This window comes from Ceratotherium simum, chromosome 15 (assembly GCF_057802395.1).
Source record: "Ceratotherium simum simum isolate JZ-2026a chromosome 15, ASM5780239v1, whole genome shotgun sequence".
NCBI classification, from domain to species: Eukaryota; Metazoa; Chordata; class Mammalia; order Perissodactyla; family Rhinocerotidae; genus Ceratotherium; species Ceratotherium simum.
In genome coordinates this window covers 126,420-148,779 of record NC_141914.1, presented here as the reverse complement: position 1 = coordinate 148,779, position 22,360 = coordinate 126,420, and the positions used below count along the sequence as shown (strand labels likewise).

Sequence of the window (22,360 nt, the reverse complement as noted above, 5' to 3'; positions counted from 1 at the left end):
AGAGACATAAATGAAGTCGTCTTACAGCAAATAGATAACCAGACAGCCACTTTAAAATATTTTGACCATGTTCTTCTTATTTGAAAGTTTTAAGCCTACTGATTACCGAACATACTGATTTTAGGCAGTATTGTATCTATCTCATCATTTTTCCTTTATTACTGCTAAAATAAGTTTGTAAGAACTGGCCTGTAAAAGAGAAATCAGGTAAAAAGGAGTGTTAAGAAAACAGCAATAGATCAACAGGCCAACAAAAAAAGCTACATTTGTAGAAAGAAAAAAGCTACATTTGCAGAAAAAGAAGTGAACTAATTTCCACAGCCCCAGCCACCAATTCCAACTTTCACATTAGGCCCTTGTGTTCTTAAAACACACCACGTCATGATGTAAACGCCCTTATCTCACATCCTTATCTTCTCAAAATACAAACCATATCATGTTCTAAACACCCAAACATTCACTCTAGCTTGTAATATCTGAGCTCATCTGCATTTTCAGTCTGTGAATGTGCCCGCATAAATGTGCAGTTTTCTGGAGAACTGGGACCACTGCTATCCAATTTACTTGGCATAGCACCGGGCATAAAACACATTATACTCAACTAGGAACAAATTGAGGAACAACAAAATGAAACACAAAATAAGTTCTAAAAAGAAAAAAAAAGGAATTACCACAAAATACCACAAAAAGTTTAATAAAACACTGTCTTGGTCAGGGTTTTGACAGACATTTCAGGCAAATATGTATTATTTAATAAATACATGGAATAATAAATCTAATGAAGCTTTATCACTTATCTTTAAAAATTATCAACATTGTGCCATTCTTGTTCATCCACATATCTTCCACTTTTCCCCCAGTCATGTCACTTCACCCAAAAATTTAAAAATTAAAAAACATTACCACAATACCACTGTCACATCTAACAAAATTAGTATTCCTCGATATCTTTTTACAAGTGTTATGTCCAAATTCAGATCCAAACCAGGTCCACATTATATTCTTTTAAGTCTTTTTGAAACAGTATTGCCCCCAGCCCCACCCCCCACCCCTGCACCACCACCACCATCACTTTTCCTCCCATGACATTTATTTGTAAAAACAAGTCATTTTTCTATTGAATTTCCCATGCTTAGGATTTGGCTGATATCTTCCTGATGAGGTCTTTTAACACACATACTCTGTATTTCCTGTATCTGGTAATTAGATGTTCACACTGGATGAAATTCAAGTTGAAATCTTTTGGCAAGCATTATTTCATAGATGGTGCTGGTACTTAGGAGGCATGTAATATCTCATTTTTAGTGAGGTGAAAACGAATCAGTGGGTTCAGCTGGTGTCTGCCTGATTTACCCCAAATAAAGCTCCCCATTCAACTTTCACATGATGAAAGCTCTTGCTGAATTCCATTATTATTATTTTTTTTTTCTGAGGAAGGTTCGCCCTGAGCTAACATCCTCTGCCAATCTTCCTCTTTTTGTGTGTGAGCCACCACCACAGCATGGCCACTGACAGACGAGTGGTGTAGGTCTGTGCCTGGGAACTGAACCTGACCTGCCGAAGCAGAGCACGCAGAACTTAACCACGAGGGCACCAGGGCTGGCCCCGAATTCCATTATTTTATAAGAGCTTATAAAATCATGACTTTTCTAGTTCTATATTCCTTCTGCATTTACTAGCTGGATTTTTGCTAAAAAGTAAGCTTTCATCAACTAGTTGGTAAATCTTATTTAAATACAATTCAGAGAAAACTCAAGATAAAAGTTTGATCCTTTGCCTTCATTTCCTACTTTTCATAATAATGAATGGGTGCCTTATCAACCTCCAAAGGTGATGAGGTTGCTTTCTTTGGTTTATGGGGGACATCATTAAGAACTCACAGATTTTTAAAATGTATATGATGTGTTTCAAATTATTGTAGTTACTCTTCTTTTTGAGGCTCCAAGTTACTCATTTTTGGTGAGTGGGGGTCCCCCTGTGTTGGCTCCTGTGTTCTTTTGGTACACCTCCAACAGCCATTGATAGCTTCTCTGCTTTCTCACAGGAAACAAGGTCCCAGACCTGGAATCATCCATTTCCCTAAGGAGCCCCAGTTCTTTCAGTGGGAACGGGCATCTGCAAGACCGCAATCTGGGTGCTGAGGACATTTACTGCTATTGACTTGCCATCACTTCTAGACCCTTTCAGTGGACAAAGCTAGGGAAACTAGTTTTTTTAAGAAAGAAAAAAATTAAATCATGAGCGCACATTGATTTTTCCATTTTAAATCAAATATTACCAAGTTTTTACTTAGCTTCTTAATTTCTCTTTTTCCTTATGCTGAAAACTACAGTTTCTAATAAAACTGATATTAACTATGTGCTTTATCCTACAACATACATAACTAAGAATTTCAACATACCAACACCAAACTTATTACTAAAAATAAGACTACTAAAGGCAGGTTAAGATCTCTGTGTGCTTATTCTTGTCTCTACAATACATCCCACAAGAGATGCACAGTCAAAACACTGGGTTTTAAAATTACTTGAAATAATCCTTCTCTGTGCCTCCATCTAGATATATATAGCTAGGTTCCTTTGTTTCAGGCTGCTTTTGGTTTTTAGATAGTTTAATTTTTTATTTTAAGATTTAATTTTTAAAACATTTATATGGTTCCAAATTCAAAACTATAAACACAAGGTACAATCAGAAAGAACTGTTTTCCATCTCTGTCCCTTTTCCTCTCTCCTTTCCTTCCCTTCTCCTATAGGTAACCATTTTCATTATTTTTTGGTTCATCCTCACATTGTTTCTTTTTGAAAACATAAACATACGTATGGAGGAAATGGTATTTTAAAGACCATGGTTTGGGCACTATGGAAATTCAGTGCTACTGACCAACTGGGGCGTTGCCCATGTCTCCACCCTCCCTTTCTGTCTCAGAAGCTAGCATATATACACGCTCTTGTGCACCACCATGCTTTTTTTTTTTCCAACAGTAAATCCTAAAATTACCCTGAAGCAGTATAAAGAAATCCTCTTTATTACTATTCTTTATTAATGAGCAAAATGCCCATTACATGGATGTTACATCATTTATTCAGCTAGGCCTACACTGAAGGACTTGGGGCTGTTTCCAGTGCTTTGTTTTTACAAGAGTGCTGTGAAGAGTAAGCAGGTGAAGGAGTTATTTCTTATTCTGGGAACAGATTCCAGGAAGTGGACTACTAAATCAAAGAATAAATGCAGATGTTGTTTTGATGGCTGTTACAGCAATGTCCCTCCTCTTACCTTCAAATCATAATGACTCAGGCAGAAAAAGAAGGAGAATAAGAAATTTAGTAGTGAGAGAAATTTTATTTCTAACTGTTCCTACAAATATTTCACTCTGGTAAAAATTTTAAATTTTTATATTGATATAATAAACAGCATAACATATATTGCTGCACAACTTCAGTTTTTCTGCATGGGAAACTATGGAAGAAACTTATTTTAAAATAAAAATAGCAGGTATAGTGAGAAGAAAGGTAAGGTGGAAGGTTTAAAGACATGAACTTTTTTCTGGCTGCTGTAGTTCTGAAATGCTGTGATTTTACGAGTCACACCATGGGATTTCCTAAAAGAGGGCAGAACTGAATCATTTTAAAGTAAATGGAACAAAAAGCCTTTAGACCAAGCTTCTTTCCTTTCCTATTTATTCCAAATTCCATATATTTAGCAAGTTTTGATACCTAAAGAAAACAAAGTAGCCTTTGTTTAAATACAAACCCCCTTTCTGTGAGGAAGGTATTTCATATATCACACAGGGCTGGAGCCACAGAGCCAGAGCCAACACTCTCTGAGGCGGTTTACCAAGGACTTCCTGTTAGCAACCAGCTCCAAGGAAAAGGACCTCCCTTTAATCTAACCGGCAGTGGACAGGCAGAACCGGATTCTCCAGGTGTGAAGTAAGCAGTCTCTCCTCCTCATTTGATATTAACAGCAAAAGGTGAACTTTATCTCCAAATTATTTGACTTCATTATTTGGCTTTCAATTAAGTTAACCATATGAAAATTGTACGGAAATTAGCCTGTGAACTATAAGGCAGTGACTTAAATAATTTGATCAAAACCTCACAGATGATACTCAGTTTTTCTCTCAAAGGCAGGACGGCAACACCACAGGTGAAAAGCAACCTAAAGAACAAGACACAGGTAAGTAAACCACTCTTCTGTGTACCTTTTAACCTGCGACTGCCACAGACTGAAATCTGTGACATTGAAAAAGAGCTCCACAGAAATTAAAGTTTTGCTCAGATTTGGAACAGGCTACAAGCAGCTGATCTGTTCATACATACCGCTGATATTCTAAATGGGATTTGGGTTTAGAGCTCTTAGAAATAGACCACTATAATAAAAATCAACTTTTTCTTTTAAGTCCTTTAAAAAATAACTTCTCATTTTGAAAACACTAGAAAGTAAGATCCCATAAAAACAAATTTAAAATTCTTTCTTTTATAGACAGACTATAAAGTAGTCATACTGTGCTTGCTTTAGGGAACACTTTTACATTTAATTCTGAAAAAAAGCTTATGCCCAAATTTGACATATATGTATAACCTTTAAAGAGTTAAGATAATTTTCTATAAGGTCTTATATAATTTCTTTGTTGTTTCTCAGAATCTTTTAAAAATAATTTGAGGTTATTAGAAAATAATCTTGTTGTAAAAGGACTACTGTAAAATATCAAAGTACTCACTTTTTTAATGTTCCGGCTAGTACATTGAAAGTATTCAAATTATAAAATTTAATATAAATATTATATTTAATTTGATAGTTCTAAAAATTTAAGTCAGCATCATTTAAATTTAACACAATAGGTAGGGCTGATACTTTCAAAATTAAGCAATATATAGAGGCTTAACCAAAACATTTTATTTTTTGATATTTCTTCAAAGTTACTTTATAATTGTTACCATGTTAGAATTTAATAAATAACCCATTTCAAATCAAAATAATAATGACTTTTAATAAATGTTTTAAGGGTGGACTTGAAAGTTGGCTACGTAATACCTAGAACACATTATCTTCATGGCTATGCAGTTTTAAATTTAATATAAAAATCATTTTATGTACATACAGCTTACTTTAATCAGATAAGTGAGAGGTCAAAATTACACGAGTTAATATTTAAACAAAAATGGTCTTAATGTTACATTAAACAAGTTAATTTAACAATTAACTTACACTAAATAAAAAGTAGAATTAAAAAAGCACTGAAAGGCTGCATTACAAAAAAGATAATTTAAACTTAGAGAGAATATATGCAATTTGCAATATATTGTTAGTTTGTTTTCCTCATTTAAGTAGCCAAAAAGGTGACTATTCTAATAACATCAGCTTTCACCTTCAACTAGGGAAATGTTGCAAGCTGTCTTCATACACAAAAGCAAAAGAATACTCTACTTTATGTTGGATAAAAACTGGTTACATTTCTTGAAATATTTTATTTAATCAATATAGTAACTATAGAAAGAAATGTCTTAAAAAAAATTTATAAATCTATAAAGTATATAGATATAAAGTATAAAGATATAAATCTATTCCAGGGCATACTTCTTAAAGTACTTGGTAATTTTTATTCATACTTCTGTTCCTGGGAATGTTCCTTGTCTGAAACAGGTTGGAGAAACTTTTGAGTCATACAAGTTTACTTTTCTATTTTCCAGAACAAATTGTCAAAGTTGATTACCATATAAATTAGTGTTCTAATTTTCTTTTTGCAAATATTATATTTAAGCTCAAAGATATAGTCAGTTATTGACAGTAGAATTCAAAACTGCATAGCAATGAAGTAAGCTAGCATGCTGAAAGATGGTTCACATTTGGATAGAACTCTTCCAATATTAACAAAATAAATGTAAGGCACAGAAAAGATTGCATGAAATGGTGGTATGATCAATTGCACCTCGCCTAAGCAAGTAAATGATCTCACAACTATGAGCTTAATATTTTATGCCTTCATGAACTGTCTTTTCCAACTTTTAAATTCTAATATGTTTAGATGTCTCACTTTACCTAATATTCTAATTTATGAAGATATAAGATTAAGCAATTACATTGGAAATTGTTATACATGTAGTCATGAGTATGCAACTACTAGAAAATGCAATTTATATACAGCATATGAGTGCACCTGAGTACCCACATTAAGTCAATTTCTGCACAGACAAACAAGGATTAGGGGAACATTCTGAATTATGTTAACTCTATAAAGATAATTACCTATGACTTTCAGTCAAGACCTCAGATACAGAAATTCTTCCCTCTTGCTACAAACATACAGAAGTGTTTGATATAATCTTAAGAAAAGAAGATAAAACTACATCATTACATTTGAAGAAAGGGAAATTTCCAGGTACCAGAAATGAAGAGGGAACACATTCATAGCCAAAGTGGAGAGCAGGAATTGAAATTAAGTCCCTGGGCACCAGAAGCAAATACTTCACCTCAGAAGCTGAAGTTAGGGTTTGTGCATAAGAGGGAACTAAACCGAGGTTCCTAGATGAAGTAGTGAACTACTCTATACAGAGAAGGGAAAAGTCTCTGATGGCTTGTCCAGGATTACAGCAGGAAGGAAGGCATTTGGCCAGGCTATAAACATTTCACTACAGAAAAATCAGGCCCATACTTATACTACCTGGGCTACAATGGGCAAACTCCATGGGGCCCTAGTAGTGACAACCACAAAAATGGGTCAAGATGTATCCATAATCCAGGACACTCAGGGCATTCTTGTATAACATAGTTCCCCAATGAAGGTAAACTACTGACAAAGTTCACTAAACACACTTGCCCACCACACCAAGAGAAATGGTCAGTGGCCACAATAAACAAAGGAATTTATTCCTAAGAAACCAGAAATAACCTAATAATGTAAAGAATCTTCAAGATAAATAAACTTTAAATGTTCAAAAGAAATAAATGAAGACATAGGATTCATAAACCAAGATGAACACAGCATGAACTTGAGAGTTGATTTTATATAAACATCATTTACTGTAATATGCCTGCCATGGTGTACAGCATCGACAGGAAATCTGACTCTATGTTTTTCCTCTAATATCAGTAACACACAGAGATTTATAGAAAAAAGGAGATTCAGAACACAGCAGTCATCCTTTATCCACAGTTTTGCTTTCCACAGTTTCCATTACCCGCATCAACCCTGGTCCGAAAATATTACATGGAAAATTCCTGTGTATCCATGCTGCATAGGCTACTCACCTGTTAGTCACTTAGTAGCCGTCGGTTATCAGATCGACTGTCAAGAATCACAGTGCTTGTGTTCAAGTCACCCTTATTTTACTTAACAATGGCCTCAAACCACAAGAGCAGCATTGCTGTTGCTGTCATTTTGGGTACACCAAAGAGAAGCCATAAAGTGCGCCCTTTAAGTGAAAAGAACATAGTACATACAAGATTCAGTACTATCCATGGCTTCAGGCATCCACTGGGGGTTTTGGAAAGTACTCCCCGCAGATAAAGGGGGACTACTGTATTTACTTATTTTTTGCTAGTAAATTTATTAAGACTAATGAATATAAAATACATATGAATATATTTGGAAGAGTTCCTAAAAGTACCTTTTATTCAAATATGAAAATGTGGTATTCCTTCAGGAAACTGTTCTTCCAAGGACAGAAACCCAGGAAAAGACAAGCTTTGCAAGGGTCAGAGTCAAGTATCTTGGATTCCACAATCGGTGACAGTAGAATTCAGCTTCCCAAAAGCGCTTTGCAAAGATATACTGTGCCACAATATCAATTTGAAATATTCTATTTCTTAAAAAATAATTTTTTTAAACTATGATGCTTCATAAAAAGGCTTTTGATGGCGTTGATCATTTATTTCTAACTGAAAAAAAAAGAAAGATCTATCCAGTCATAAAAATGTTAGAGAGAGTTGTTTCAGGATTTGTTCCAAGCCATGCAGGCAAAGAGAAAGTTGGAGACATTGCAGTTCTTGAGAACTGTGAAACACAAGATTGTTAAAAGCTACTTAGCTATTATTATATAAGCATTAGATAGGACTTAACTCTCATGAATAAACAATCAAAATCTGTTTTGTTTTGATCCCCCCATTTATCATCTGTGCCTCCAATAGTGTTACTCTTTTCTTTTTCCCATATCACCAGGAAGACAAGTCAGTTAAAAAGATAGAGCGACCAACAGCATATCTGCTACATACATGGTAGCTGTAAGAATTTGTAGTAACAGGTTAGTAGAAGAAGAGGAAACAAATCTGTGTACATAAGCAGGAACGAAGTACACCTCACTTCCTATCTATCTTATTTCAGCCTGAGACTATGAGCTAAAGCAGAAGATACTTGAATCCCAATCTCAACATGCCAAGGACAGGATTCAAACCTTCTTAGAGACCTTCTGTGACAGGTCTATGAAATCGGGACTAATTCTTTTTCTTCTTCTAAATTGTGAAGTGCTTAATTTGGTCTGATTATATTAAAGAGCCTAATAAAGCTGCAATCAATATCATTATTTTAGATCAGATATGCTATATTACCTCCTGCAAAAACTTTTTTCTTTTAAACACAGTTTTTATACAAATAACATGCTCACATACTATTACATATATCTCCTCTATTTTGCTTATTTCCTACTTGTAAGGCCAAGAAATACATTCCTAGAAGACATGCACAACATATGGATCAATAACTACTGTTTTATATTCATCTACTTCCCTAACAACAAGTTCGCAGTCCTATCTATACTGCTCCTTGACGCATCTTCTTTCACAGATTTTCCAGGTTTAATATTATAGCTTGTTATTTTTTCCCACAGATCTTAGTAAACCACTAGCTTTGGTTAGTTCTGTTTCTAAGGTAGAGAAATTACTCCTTGCAAGTAAGGTGGAATACAGATAATGGAAAGCGGGGGGACAGAGCGGGTGAATCCCTTCAAACTTAGAAGTCTCTTATTTACATAAACTGCACAGACTGTAACTTTTTTTTTTACTTTTAATATAGAAAATCAGTGGTAAAATAAAAGTCTATAAGCTATTTGAATTAAGTATTTAAAATATTTAAAATAAACAGAAGAAAACTATAAGCACATTATAGGCTACAAAAATTTGTTCTTAAACGTTTCCACCCAGTACTTAAGATGCTCAGGTACACAGCAAATGTTTCTGAGTAAACTGTTAATATCTATAAAAGACTTTTTCCATCAAAAGCAGATTTCGAGGTCTTATCTCCTGTGATGTGGCTTCTTTCCCAAGCACTTTATTTACCTAGCTGCCTCTTCTCAGAACTCATCAGAGCTGATCTCTACAGAGCATTGGAAAAAGGCCTTTACACACAGCAGAGGGTGAGTCCTTCAAACTAGACCACCTGAATTTGAATTTCAGCTGTACCACCAGCTGGCATCTTGGTTAAGTCAAGGCTTAATGTCATATTCTGTAAAATAGAGATTGTGGTAATACTTAAGAGTTCTTAAAAGAACATAAACACATTCAGAACAGTGCCTGGCACATGTCAAGGTCTTGAGAACATATGAGATCTCCAGAGCTCAAAACCAGAACCTGAATGAACACGAGATCTGTCAAGGTGCTGGGAACACCTTGAATCAAGATCCTCGCCCTCATGGGGAGACAGCAGACAATAAATGAAGATAAATAAGTGAAATATACATAGCATGTTAAATAGTAAAAAGCGCTGGGAGAAAAACAAAGCTGGGAAGGGTGGCTGCAGCTTTAGAGGGTGACCAAGGACAGCCTTCCTGAGAGGGAGTCACTTCAGTGAGACCTAAAGGAGTTGGGGGATAAGTCAGCACCACATGGGAGAGCATTCCAAAGAGAGGAAACACCAACAGTCTGGTCTGTGTGAGGAATAGCAAGGAGCACAGTGTGGCCAACGCAGAGTGGGTGAGTGCAGGAGGCAAAGAGAGGTCAGACAGGACCTGGTGGGCGCTGGGTTTTCCTCTGGGAGAGAGCGCTGAAGGAGGGCTTCCAGCACAGGAATGACATGGTCTGACTCACATTTTAACTCCGGTTTCTGTGTTAAGCAAAGACCCAAGGGGAAGGGGATGTGAAGGAGAAAACAAGGAGACCACGTAGGAGACGGTTGCAATAATCCAGGTGAGAAATGATGACTTGGACCAGAGCAGCGGTGAGAGGAGCCTGGATCCAGACAGACCTTGAAAAAGGGGTTGACAAGATTTGCTATTAGTTTGGATATGAGGTGTGGGGGGAAAAAACCAAAACATAGTAGTCAGGAATGACTCCAAAAAGAACAGAGTTGCCATTTAGTAAGATGGAGCTGCAGTTTGGAGGATGGGAGGAAGATCAAGAGCTTATTTTAGGCACAGACATTCAAACGGAGCTATCGATAGCTAGGTGTTATGAGAGCAGTCTAGACTGGAGATGTAACTTTGAGTCATCAGCTAACGGAGAGCATTTAATGCCATGAGACTGGAAAATGATGGTGAATAGAAAGAGGACTGAGCCAGAAACCTTCCAATATTCAGCGGTCGGGGAGGTGAGAGGAAACCAGAAAAAAAAAATGATGAAGGAAGAGGTAAGAGGAATGCCAGGAGAAACACCTGGAAACATTTCAAGAAGTGATGGTCATAAGTGCTGCTGATGGGTTAAAATCATCAGTGAGTTCTATTGCTTCTACCTCCAAATATATCCTGAATGATTCCCAGTTATTCCGTCTAGTTTTATCATCCAAGTGTCTCCTGTGAACTATTCTCCCCACCCTGGGATACTATTCTCTATACAGCGATCTTTTTTTTTTTTTTTTAAAGATTTTTTTTATTTATTTTTCCCCCCAAAGCCCCAGTAGATAGTTGTATGTCATAGCTGCACATCCTTCTAGTTGCTGTACATGGGACGCGGCCTCAGCGTGGCTGGAGAAGCGGTGCGTCGGTGCGCGCCCGGGATCCGAACCCGGGCCGCCAGTAGCGGAGTGCACGCACTTAACCGCTAAGCCACGGGGCCAGCCCCTATACAGCGATCTTTTAAAAACATAAATCATATGTTAATACCCTATTTGTCCTTTAATTTTCTTCCACTGCATCTAGAATAAAATCTCAACTCTCTACTTGGGCCCACAAGGCCCTTTATGATCTGATCCCTGCCTATCTTCCTGACTTCATTCCTCTAATGTTACTCCTCACAATAATTTCTATCTACACAGGTATTTATTTTGTTCCTAAAACATATCAGTTCCATTCATTGCCCTGGCACCTCATCTCCTATACCCAGGAGAGACTCCCTTGGCTCTTCATCTTCTCAACACTTAGGTCTCACAGCTCAAATACCTCCTTAGAGAGGCCTTGCCTAACTGATCTATCAACATCTAAAATTACCTCATTTATCTGTTTAATTGTATATTGTCCATCTCTCCTCAGACAGTAAATTATTCACGGACAGGTACTATTGAATATATAATACAGTATTTAAAACTTTGAATATAGTAAGCATCAATAATTATTTGACAAGACGTCAGTCCTTTAAAACCAAGGGAATACTATCAGGACACTGGTTTAACTTTTTACACAATGTAGATAACATTTCTATAACATCCTCCACTGGGTCATCCTTCAAGAACATCTTGAACATCTCCAGGGATGGCAAGTTCATTATCTCATGAAGCAGTTTATTCCATCTTGGGACAGCTCTACTTGTTTGAAAAGTCTGCTTTATACTAATCAAATCTCTCTCCATGTAATTTCCACCCACTGCCCTTTGGAATAGTGCCAAGTAAGTCTAATCCCTTTTATATACACAGACCTACACATTTTAGAAAACAGTTGTAGATATTCCCTACAGCTTCCCTTTTGCAGGACAAATATTTCCATTTATTTCAATGATTCTCCATATATTATGGTCTTCCAGTCTCATCCTTTCCATGATGGTTTGGAAATTCCTAATGTATGACTTGTCATCTCAAAACATCATACTCAGAACTTAACACAGTCCCTCCCATCTGCTTTGACCAGCATAGTCAGTGGAACAAATATCTTTCTTAGTCAATCTAGACATCATACTATTATTCACGAAAGTATAATGACTATTCTGATAGTTCTGATAGAAAGCTCACAATTAATTAAAATCTCCAGTAATTTTCATAAGCACTGCTATGAATACAAGAGTCTTCCATTTTGTAGGTGTGAACGTGTTTTCTAAACACTAGGTGCTATATTTTACATCTACCCCAGTTAAACATATTTTTGTTACTTTTAGTATAGTGTTCCATGCTATTTTAATCTTTGAATCCCAACCCCGTACTTCAACATACTAAAGATCTCTCCTTATTTTGTGCCATCAACGTATTTGATAAGTATGTCTTCTATGACAACATTCAAATCACTGATAAAAATATTTGCATGAATATATCAAACACTAAGTCCCATAGCATAACAGCATAACATTAAAGAACTTTTTCTCTGGTTGATACTGATATCATGTGTGGTTCAATGAGCTATTTGCAACTCCCTAACAGCTGCTTCTTATTCTCGAAAATATGAAAGGTATTATTAAATGCCTTTCTTTTTTTTTTTTTTAAAGATTTTATTTATTTATTTTTCCCCCAAAGATAGTCATAGCTGCACATCCTTCTAGTTGCTGTATGTGGGACGCGGCCTTAGCATGGCCGGGAGGAGCGGTGCGTCGGGGCGCACCCAGGATCCGAACCCGGGCCGCTGGCAGCGGAGCGCACGCACTTAACCACTAAGCCACGGGGCCGGCCCTTAAATGCCTTTCTAAAGTCAAGATGCTCTGTGAAAAGAAATCATTTTATTAACAAAGATTGCTTCTTATTCACTCCATTTCACGTTTATGCATATCATTATATGTATAGATATATCACTATGCATAAATTATGCACATCAGTTTGTTCTATGGTAACTACCAGCACAGGATGTGATAAAAGTCAATATTATCAGCCCTCTCAAAGTAAGATTTTATATAAACATGTTTGTAAAAATATCAGTATGAATCGATATAAATTTTGTTCTAAGTCAGTCTGGATATCTTTGCAAAGGAATGCTAAGAATGAGAAATCAGCATAAGCAAACCAAGTATATGTTTTCACATGCATGCAATGGAGAAGAAAACAAAGCTACATCAAATAATGTGTTAATCAATCTGGAAGCCTCAGAAATGTTAAGATAAATTCAACATCATCCGTATTGCTTAATGCTGTCATATGGAATCTGCCCTGTCACTAGTGGTTTTAATTGAATTATGCATATTTAGCAAAATGAGTATATTTTTAACATTACATAGACCAAATTAACTGGGAACAGTATCTTTAGTAATGAGGGTACTTTCAGAGGCCCTTTTAGTCTTAAAAGTTGAAGATATGGCAAATCTTTCATGCTAAGATATATCTTCCTATATCAAGAAAAATCTATTATGTGGCAGTATGACACTGAAGAACTTATTTGGGGGCAAACAGAGATAAAGAAATATCTATCTCTGCTTTCTCAGCAACTTCACTCCCCTGAATGTGACTCATAGCAGCCCCACGTCATGCGAAGTAATTTACAAATTATTTTACTTTAGTTTTCCTATTTCTGTGATCTTTATGAGGAAATGCTTATTGGTTTTTCTAATTTTTTAACCTCTTCTCAGAAAACTATGGGGATTTTTCCTGGGAGATACACATAGCTAGGCAAAGCCAACTGCTCCTTGGGAAAATATCCAACTTTTCTTTGTTCATCATAGTCATTTTTGTTTCTTAGGAGGAAAGGGAAGATGAAAGACCGACTTCAAGAACTAAAGCAACGAACAAAGGAGGTGGAACTCTCTAGAGACAGGCATGTGTCGACTACAGAAGCAAAGGAGCAAGGGGTGTTTCTGCAGCAAGCTGTTATTTATGAAAGAGAGCCTGTAGCTGAGAGACACCTACGTGAGATCCAAACACTACAGGAGAGTATTAACAGTTTTACAAACGATGTTCAAAAATTTGGGCAGCAACAGAAAAGTCTTGTGGCTTCAATGAGAAGGTTTAGTCTGCTTAAGAGAGAGTCTAGCATTACAAAGGAGATAAAAATCCAAGCTGAACACATTAACAGAGGTTTGGATGATTTAGTAAAAGAAGTTAAAAAGTCAGAGACTGAAAACGGTCCATCAGCAGTGGTCACAAGGATACTGAAATCTCAGCACGCTGCGATGTTCCGCCATTTTCAGCAAACCATGTTTATATACAATGACACTGTAGCAGCAAAGCAAGAGAAGTGCAAGACGTTTATTTTTCGTCAGCTCGAAGTGGCTGGAAAAGAAGTGCCTGAAGAAGAAGTAAACGCTATGCTTCATCAAGGAAAATGGGAAGTGTTTAATGAAAGCTTACTTACAGAAATTAACATCACTAAAGCACAACTGTCAGAGATAGAACAGAGACACAAAGAGCTTGTCAGTTTGGAGAACCAAATAAAGGATCTAAGGGACCTTTTCATTCAGATATCTCTTTTAGTAGAGGAACAAGGAGAAAGCATCAACAATATTGAAATGACAGTGAACAGTACAAAAGAATATGTTAACACTACTAAAGAGAAATTTGGACGAGCGGTAAGATACAAAAAAAGAAATCCTTGCAGGGTATTGTGTTGTTGGTGTTGTCCATGCTGTGGCTCAAAATAAAGAAGCTACTTTAAAAAACTTTCTGGCTTTAGAATGAAGAATGGCCCATATTTCAGTGTCCTGTATTGTTCTTCTTCATTTCACAGATCCATTCACATACCTCCTATCACTATTAACTCATAATTTTCCCCATTAGTCCTTACCCACTAGAATTACAGAAACTTCTGAGGCTAGTGACATGAAACAAGTCTTCATTTATTAAACCAAAAACAGTATAGTTAGCTTTAAACTCACAGGTTAACTATTGAAAATGAAGTGAATGATCTTAAGTTTCTGGTCAGGTATCAAGCTCTATTCTATATTTTTGTAACTTCCAATGCCTTAACAAGATGAATGTCATTAAGTGATAACTACTTAAACAACCCTTTTGGTTCATTTAAGAGGATTTTGGTAGTTAATAATTGGATAAAATAAGACCTCCAGGGGTGCTATATTAAAGCAAAATCTACCTAGAAGCTGTATCAAATCTTTTATGCTCAATTAGGTCAATTAATTCAGAGGTCAACAAACCCTAGGAAGACCCAACTATGTACTTGATGAAGAGTCTGGTTGGCAACTGGGAGCTGAATCTAGTTTGATGCCTAAGAAGGTAAGTTAAGGCACTGTTTTCCTGAACTTGGGTCCACTCGGGACACTGTACTACAGATCAGGAGGGGTGGCAAATAAAATAAAAAATAAAGGCAATCGCATCCTCGAAAGTTTCTCCATCACTTTACTGTGAAGCCAGGCACTATACCACGGGCTAGGGATATAGTTTGAACTCACACAGCAATAGAGTTTTGGATCACATTCTAGTGGAGAAAGCAGACAACAACCAAACACAAATTTTAGATAATAAGTTCTTGACAGAGACTTAAAATAAGGGTGGTGAGAAAGAGACTGCCAGGGTGGCTTCTTTTGGTTGGTTAGTCAATGAAGGCCTCTCTGGAAGGGAATACAAGTAAAGATTTGAATGATGAGGACAAGGGAGGGTATATTCCAGGAACAGAAAACAAACAGTACAAAGACCCTGAGGAGGTCATAACTTACTCCATTCAAAGAAAAATGAGCAGCACAGCTTATCAGGGTGGGAAATGGGCTGTGAGGTAAGAGGGGAGGTTAAGACCAGTCAGCAGGGCTAGATTTAAGGCTTTGTGAGCCACGTAAGTCTGAGGTAGACATATGTTTTCTGTCCTCTCTGAGGTTGTGCCATATCCTTCTACCTAGTGCCTTACTGATGCTTGTTTATAGTTGCTCCTAAATTGTTTATCATGAAAACTGAGAATATTAAGTACTATTTAATATTAATTAGCATAATTATATCCAGATGGATTTGTAAAATAGTAATTTTCTATTATATCTGCACCTAGTGCTTTTAAAGTAAGACTTAAGCTCAGATTCATAGCAAAGCAATGTATCACATACAATTTTCACTGTTATATTTTAAAACCAATTAGTATCACTCTAACCTAAGCAACAAAAACAACATGATATTTAACTAATTAGTTGTTGAACATTTTGTATATTTTATTCACACAATAGACACTAAAAGTAGTATTTTTTTCCTTAAAATTACTACCTTCAGGAAAAAATTCTTAAGAATTAGAGGCACAATATTAGGAATCTTCTGGTTTTAGTAGTATCCTATAATAAAATAATGAAAATTACTGTGAGCACTTGGGCTCATAATCTTACCTACTAAACTACTAAACTTAGATTCTATAATCAAAAGCTTCATGTAGCCTGAATTCATATGATGAGACACTTTAAAACTGGCTCTCCTAATTCATCTCCACGTGGACACGGCGTATCATCAACAATAACTGTTCATATCCACATCACACTAGCAGAACACTGGTAGAGCACTGCACCAGCTGCCTTAAACATTACTTGGAATTCACATGACACACAGGTATTAAAATCCTTATTTACAAGCGGAGACACAGAAGCTCAGAAGGATTAAGTGACACATCCAAGGCCTGTCTGACTCCATAGTCCACGCTTCCCCCACACCAGCAGTTCTTAATGTTTGCTGTGCAACAGAATGATCAGGAAAAGCTGTGAAACAACTGGAAGCATCCCTGGCACCCAACAACGTAGGAGGTCTGGGCTGCTGCTGATGCACGTGGTCCCGAGACAACATCTTACTGCCCAACAACGCTGCCAGCAGGTTTTTCTTTTTTGCTGAGGAAGATTGGCCCTGAGCTAACATCTGTTGCCAATCTTCCTCTATTTTGTGTGTGGGTCGCCGCTACAGCATGGCCACTGACGAGTGGTATTGGTCCACGCCTGGGAACCAAACCTGGGCCACTGACATGGAGCACACCAAACTTAACCACTAGGCCACGGGGCTAGCCTGTTATTACGTTTTTAAATAGTGTGTTGAGGTGGGGGAGGGGGAGGATGGGAACCTCTACAGGATCTTCGGGCATAAACTACCCAGGATGTCAACCAGCTGAGAAGTTCACTGTGAACTACAGCTGCTGAGTGAAGCTGGATGCCATCAGAGACAAAAAGGAAGCCCTCTGTAGGAAGTCTGGAGGTGAGTCAAGTCTAACTAAATAAGGTCGATGAAGATGACAGCTCAGAATGGTTCCATTGAAAGAAGAGAAATCTTAAGCCAATGGGCCCTATATATACAGTGAGTAGGGGTTTCAGATGGTGAAAATAGTAAACGAGAGGACTCACCACTTTGTCTAAGGATCAAGTGATTAAGTGACATGGGTAGTCCATACTTCCACACTTGCGGGTTTCCAGTATTCTAAAAAGAACCCAAGTTCTCCTATTTATTATTTAAAGATCTAACTTGGTAAAAGTACATTTGACTCAAATTCTAATGACAGTATTAGGATAATCTATAACCTAGTTAACTACCCCTGGGCACCAATAATAAAGAATATGACTCAAAGAAACTTGCAAACTAACATTTTCCTGTAACACTGGCTAGAAGAAAGGTGAGTCAAGTAGGCATATAAAGGCTGGAGACAAAAATCCCATATTGAAAAAGCAATAAAAAAAGCTTGGTTATTGTTTCTCCTAATATGGAAACCCACTGCGGTGGTTTTTAATCTTTTTGGTCATGAAATCTTTTAGGAATTTGATGAGAGCTAAGATCTGCTCCCAAGAAAAATGCACATGCACTCAGAATTGTGTATGTGATTTCAGAGGGTCCTGGGAGGTCATCCATAGTGCAAAGACCTCTAGGTCAAAAAACTCTTTTTTTTTTTTTAAATGTTCATAATACCAAGTAAGATTGTGTTAGAGGTATTATGTTTTCCTCCCTGAGTGAAACTCCTCTATACTTATCACTTTTGCTCTGAAGCATCCAATTTGAGAGGTTTGGCCAAAAGTTGTTAGGTCATACAACTCCACAGAAAAGCAGATAGTATGTAATGAGCAAGTGGCACCTTCCCAAGAGTTCAAGTGTGCTAACACAAGTAGAATTGTTATTATCCTGGGAGGAAATTTTAGCCTGTGGCTCTCCAGAGTTATTCCAGTTATAGGTACTAGAAGATTCAACCACAAAAAAGGAAAGGTCATTTACTCTCTGTCTGAGGCCAACTTGCACAACTATACTAGAGAGAAGACATGTAGAGAGAGCATCCATAGTTAATCAGAGCATAGGTTCAAGTTAATCTCTATAGTAGATACGATAGAAAAAGAAAGACTTTCTAGGTAAATAAATAGGTTAACATGATTACAGAGCAGAACGTTTGCATGGCATCCATTTTCACTCTCTTTGGAAGGAATACAAATCACTTTTACACTTTTTACTGAAATGGATTCTTGAGAGAGCCTACAGCATGGTTCACATGATCATATGTAGCTGAATACAAACGCAGAATGACACTATTGTACGGCTACTTTCATTCTAGACGAAGCTTTTAACCCCTAGGTCCAAACAAGCACAGTGACTTGCCAGGGTCATGGACAAATTCACACGAGTTCTTAGAATCCAGGTTCCAGACTCTCCCTCTTCTCTCTTAATCCCTGGTTTTCCAACTTTTCACCACTTATTTCAGAGATTTTAATTAAAATATTATGCTTATTAAGTAGTAAATGCTATAGAACTGCCAAACAGAACTTCTGAGCTAACAAAACACAGAAGACTGTTGATGTTCTGTGATTCTGACCCTCAAGAGAACCCTCAAGTCTGTGACATAAAGTGAAATCTGGCTGAGGCTTTACTTGCAAGGACACTTGCTGTCAGGCTGGTGTGCAGAGCCAGAGGTTGTCCAGGACCTGACACGGTGGTCACCTACCCTGCTTCCCATAGCATGAAGGAATCCCAGCTCTATTAAGCTGTAATTTTGTGGTTATGGACAAGATTCTAATTCTTCAGGTTTACTTCCTTCTGTTGAATAACTGAATCTTCTCAGAGGAGTGTTGTTGTTTTCTGTTTGCTCATTATTAGAAGGTGGGAAGAGAAAGTTATCTAGGTGTTGAAGTGAGTTCTGAGAGGCTTTGTGGGTCCTAAATCAACTAGTGTAGGCTCAGACAAGGGGTAAACAGGAGAAATGAGATCTGTAATTGAATGTAGCAGATGAGAGGTCCAGAAGTCTGTGGGCAGAACGGAAGCAGCTGTGTCAACAATGCAGCCTGCCTCCTAACCCACTGGCCCTCAGCACTAAGCTTAGCAGGTTCTGCTGGAGGCCCATCCCACTTATCATCCAGTGGACTTTTGAATGTCATACATATTATGTGCTAGGGTTATATCAGTTAAAAAACAGAATTTCCTGTCTGCATGGAGCTATGAAGGCAACCTCAAGGACTTTAAGCAGAGGAATAGCAAAATGATACAATTTGCATTTTATAAAGAGCTCTCCAATTCTTTATACATTCTTGCATTATTTGTCTTGTTTAAGCATGTACCAGTTTTGTAATTTGAAAAACATCAAAGAAAGAAAAGGGCTCCTGCTAGCAATGTAGAGCAGAGCTTGGAGGACAGGCAGGGGGACTGCTTAGGAGACTGTTGTCATCAGGAACACAGGGGAGAAGTGAAAAAGGGGTGAAAGCAGGTAACATCAAAGGGAATGGAGAGGAGTAAAGAGACGCAAATGATGTTACCACAGTGACATCAATAAGGAAACTTAACTGTAGGTCACAGAAAAAGGTAAACAGGAGAACTTCCAAATATGGGGCTTGGGTAGATATTCAAGAGGGATTTATAAACATACAAAAAGGGTGGGATACAAAATTTTATATATTAGGTGAACACTGCATATATTACTTGGTTTATAAAAATATGCACAGGAAATTCATCAAAATGTTAGCAATGGTTGGCTCTGCATGGGAGGTCAAGCTTTTTCTTTTTTTTAACTCATTCTTTCCTACATCTTATAAATTTATTAAGAATGTGTACTTTTTTGTACATTTTATATTTTTGAAGCACGTCATTTCAAAAAGCAGTTTACCTTTATTAATAAGAACTCTATGGTTGTAAAACTCCCATGAGAAAAATTGGTCACATGGCAAACCATGCTATATTTCATAAACATATTACACTCTCCATAATAATTCTCATGTCTTTGCGAGCTCTCACTGACTATGAAATTGTAACGTTGAAGCAATCATCCTAGGTGTGGGTGGTTGTTCTTTTCTATTCTGGAAATTCACCAGCTGAGAGAGGTGACAGAACAGAAAGCAGACATCTTGTTGACAGTTATCTCATTGCTCAGTAATCTCTGTAGTAATCTCTCTAGAACTGCACGCCCCACCTCGGCTCTCCCACACTCGTGTGCGTGACTGACTCTCACCCACTGTGGTCACGTGAACTGCACGCCCCACCTCGGCTCTCCCACACTCGTGTGCAGGACTGACTCTTACCCACTGTGGTCATGTGAACTGCACGCCCCGCCTCGGCTCTCCCACACTCGTGTGCATGACTGACTCTCTCACCTCAATGCCATCTTCTCAATAAGACCTACTAGGATTATCCTAATTATAAGAGTAGCATGTCCCTGTGACCACCACCACAAGATTTCCAATCTTCTTTGACCTGCTTTGTTTTCAATATGCTTATCACCTAATGTACGAGATAGGTTATTGTATGTCTCGCCCCTAGAATGTGAACTTCTGAGGTCATACATGGATTTTTATCGTTTTGGGGAACAAAAACAATCACCAGAACAATGTCTGGCACATAGTGGATGCTCAATAAATATTTGTTGAATTAAAGCATGAATGAATGAATAAATGCATAAAAGAATAAATTAAATAAATGACTATTAGCTTAAAAAAAAAGCACACAATCATTTTACAAATGAACATCAGTCATTAATACTTTTTACTTTAGAAGTCACTGGTTCTTGCTTTAGCATTTACAAGAACTAATTTAGCCTATGGGCTTCAACAAAGTTCACTGGTGGTATATATGTCTATTCCAGTTTCCTTCAGATTCAGTAAAGGTGAGAATTGATTATATCAATCAAATAACTTCTCTAATTGGTTAAATAAAAATTAAACAGTATAACCTTTACCAATATATGATGCAATAATGTCTTTCATTTTGTAATCAGAGCTTCCAAACTGCCTCATTTAGAAATGTTCATTTACGACTGAGGACCGCTGTGAAACTCTGCTCACAATTTCTCATTTAACCTCGTGAATCACGAGAATGAGGGAAAGGAACAAGAAGAGGAGGGCACCCACTCGGCTTCCTCCACTGCGAAGAGCAGCGTAAACTGCTTTCACGGCACTATGTCTCTGGCGCCCTCTGGTGTTCGCTATGCAGAAATGCTAGGAGGGCAGAATGGGCTCAAGTCCTAGGCAACAGGACAAAATGACACAAGCGTAGAACTAGGTTGACAATGACACAAACCACATGTTCAATTTAGAAATACAGAAGTAAAAACTGAGAAATCAATGTGGCATTAGAAGAATAAACCATTTGAATAACTTTCTTTTTTTTTTTTAATTTTATTTATTTATTTATTTTTTCCCCCAAAGCCCCAGGATAGTTGTATGTCATGGTTGCACATCCTCCTAGTTGCTGTATGTGGGACACGGCCTCAGCATGGCCGGAGAAGCGGTGCGTCGGTGCGCGCCTGGGATCCGAACCCAGGCCGCCAGCAGCAGAGCGCGCGCACTTAACCGCTAAGCCACGGGACCGGCCCTGAATAACTTTCAAACAAGAATACTCTTCAAGAAAAAAGGACAAAGGCAAAACATAAATACATTATTAAAAGAGGAAAACATTGGAGAGTGACGTCAGTCAGGTGGAGTGAGCTTTCCTGTAAACTCTTCTCCCCATAAGATACAACAAAAGGAACAGTCACAGACCAACAATGGAATCCTAGACAGTGAAAAGCAAGGTCAGAAAGATCCACACTGCTGCACATCAGAGAATGGAACATGCTGGGCCCCCGGAGGAAGTGGGGAGAGGTAAGAGAACTCCTCTCCCTCCCCATCAGATCAGTGATCCCGGTCCCCATGGCTCCCAGAGAGGGGCGAGGGGCGGCCCTCTGCGGGGGAAACCCTAGCCCTTCAGGCTCTCTCAGCCAGTGGGAAACTCCCGTACGGAGAACTCAGAAGAGCCACAGGGCTACCATCAACATCTGAGCACCCCAGGAGAGCAGATAACAAGGGGCAAGCGAGAAGCCCACCACGCCAGGAACTCAGCAGGCAATAGAGAGAGCCCCCCCCCCCCCGCCCCAGCTGGACAGTGCAGCTCAGCCAACCAGACCAGACCAAGTGGCTGGCAGATTACAGCAAACAGCCAAGGCAGAGCGCAGGGGCCTCAGATTACACAGCC

The 22,360-nt window shown here is 37.9% G+C and overlaps 2 protein-coding genes across 3 annotated transcripts in view; one reads left to right on the top strand and one right to left on the bottom strand.

Annotated features, from left to right (window-relative positions):
- ARL13B (ARF like GTPase 13B) overlaps positions 1-22,360 on the bottom strand; it is an 81,414-nt gene that overhangs the window by 21,302 nt on the left and 37,752 nt on the right. The gene's annotated exons all lie outside the window — the stretch shown is intronic.
- STX19 (syntaxin 19) lies at positions 3,940-14,638 on the top strand. The gene is made up of 2 exons (XM_004439928.3): positions 3,940-4,176; positions 13,731-14,638. The coding sequence occupies exon 2, from the start codon at positions 13,744-13,746 to the stop codon at positions 14,626-14,628; it is 885 nt and encodes a 294-aa protein (XP_004439985.2). The 5' UTR covers positions 3,940-4,176; positions 13,731-13,743; the 3' UTR covers positions 14,629-14,638.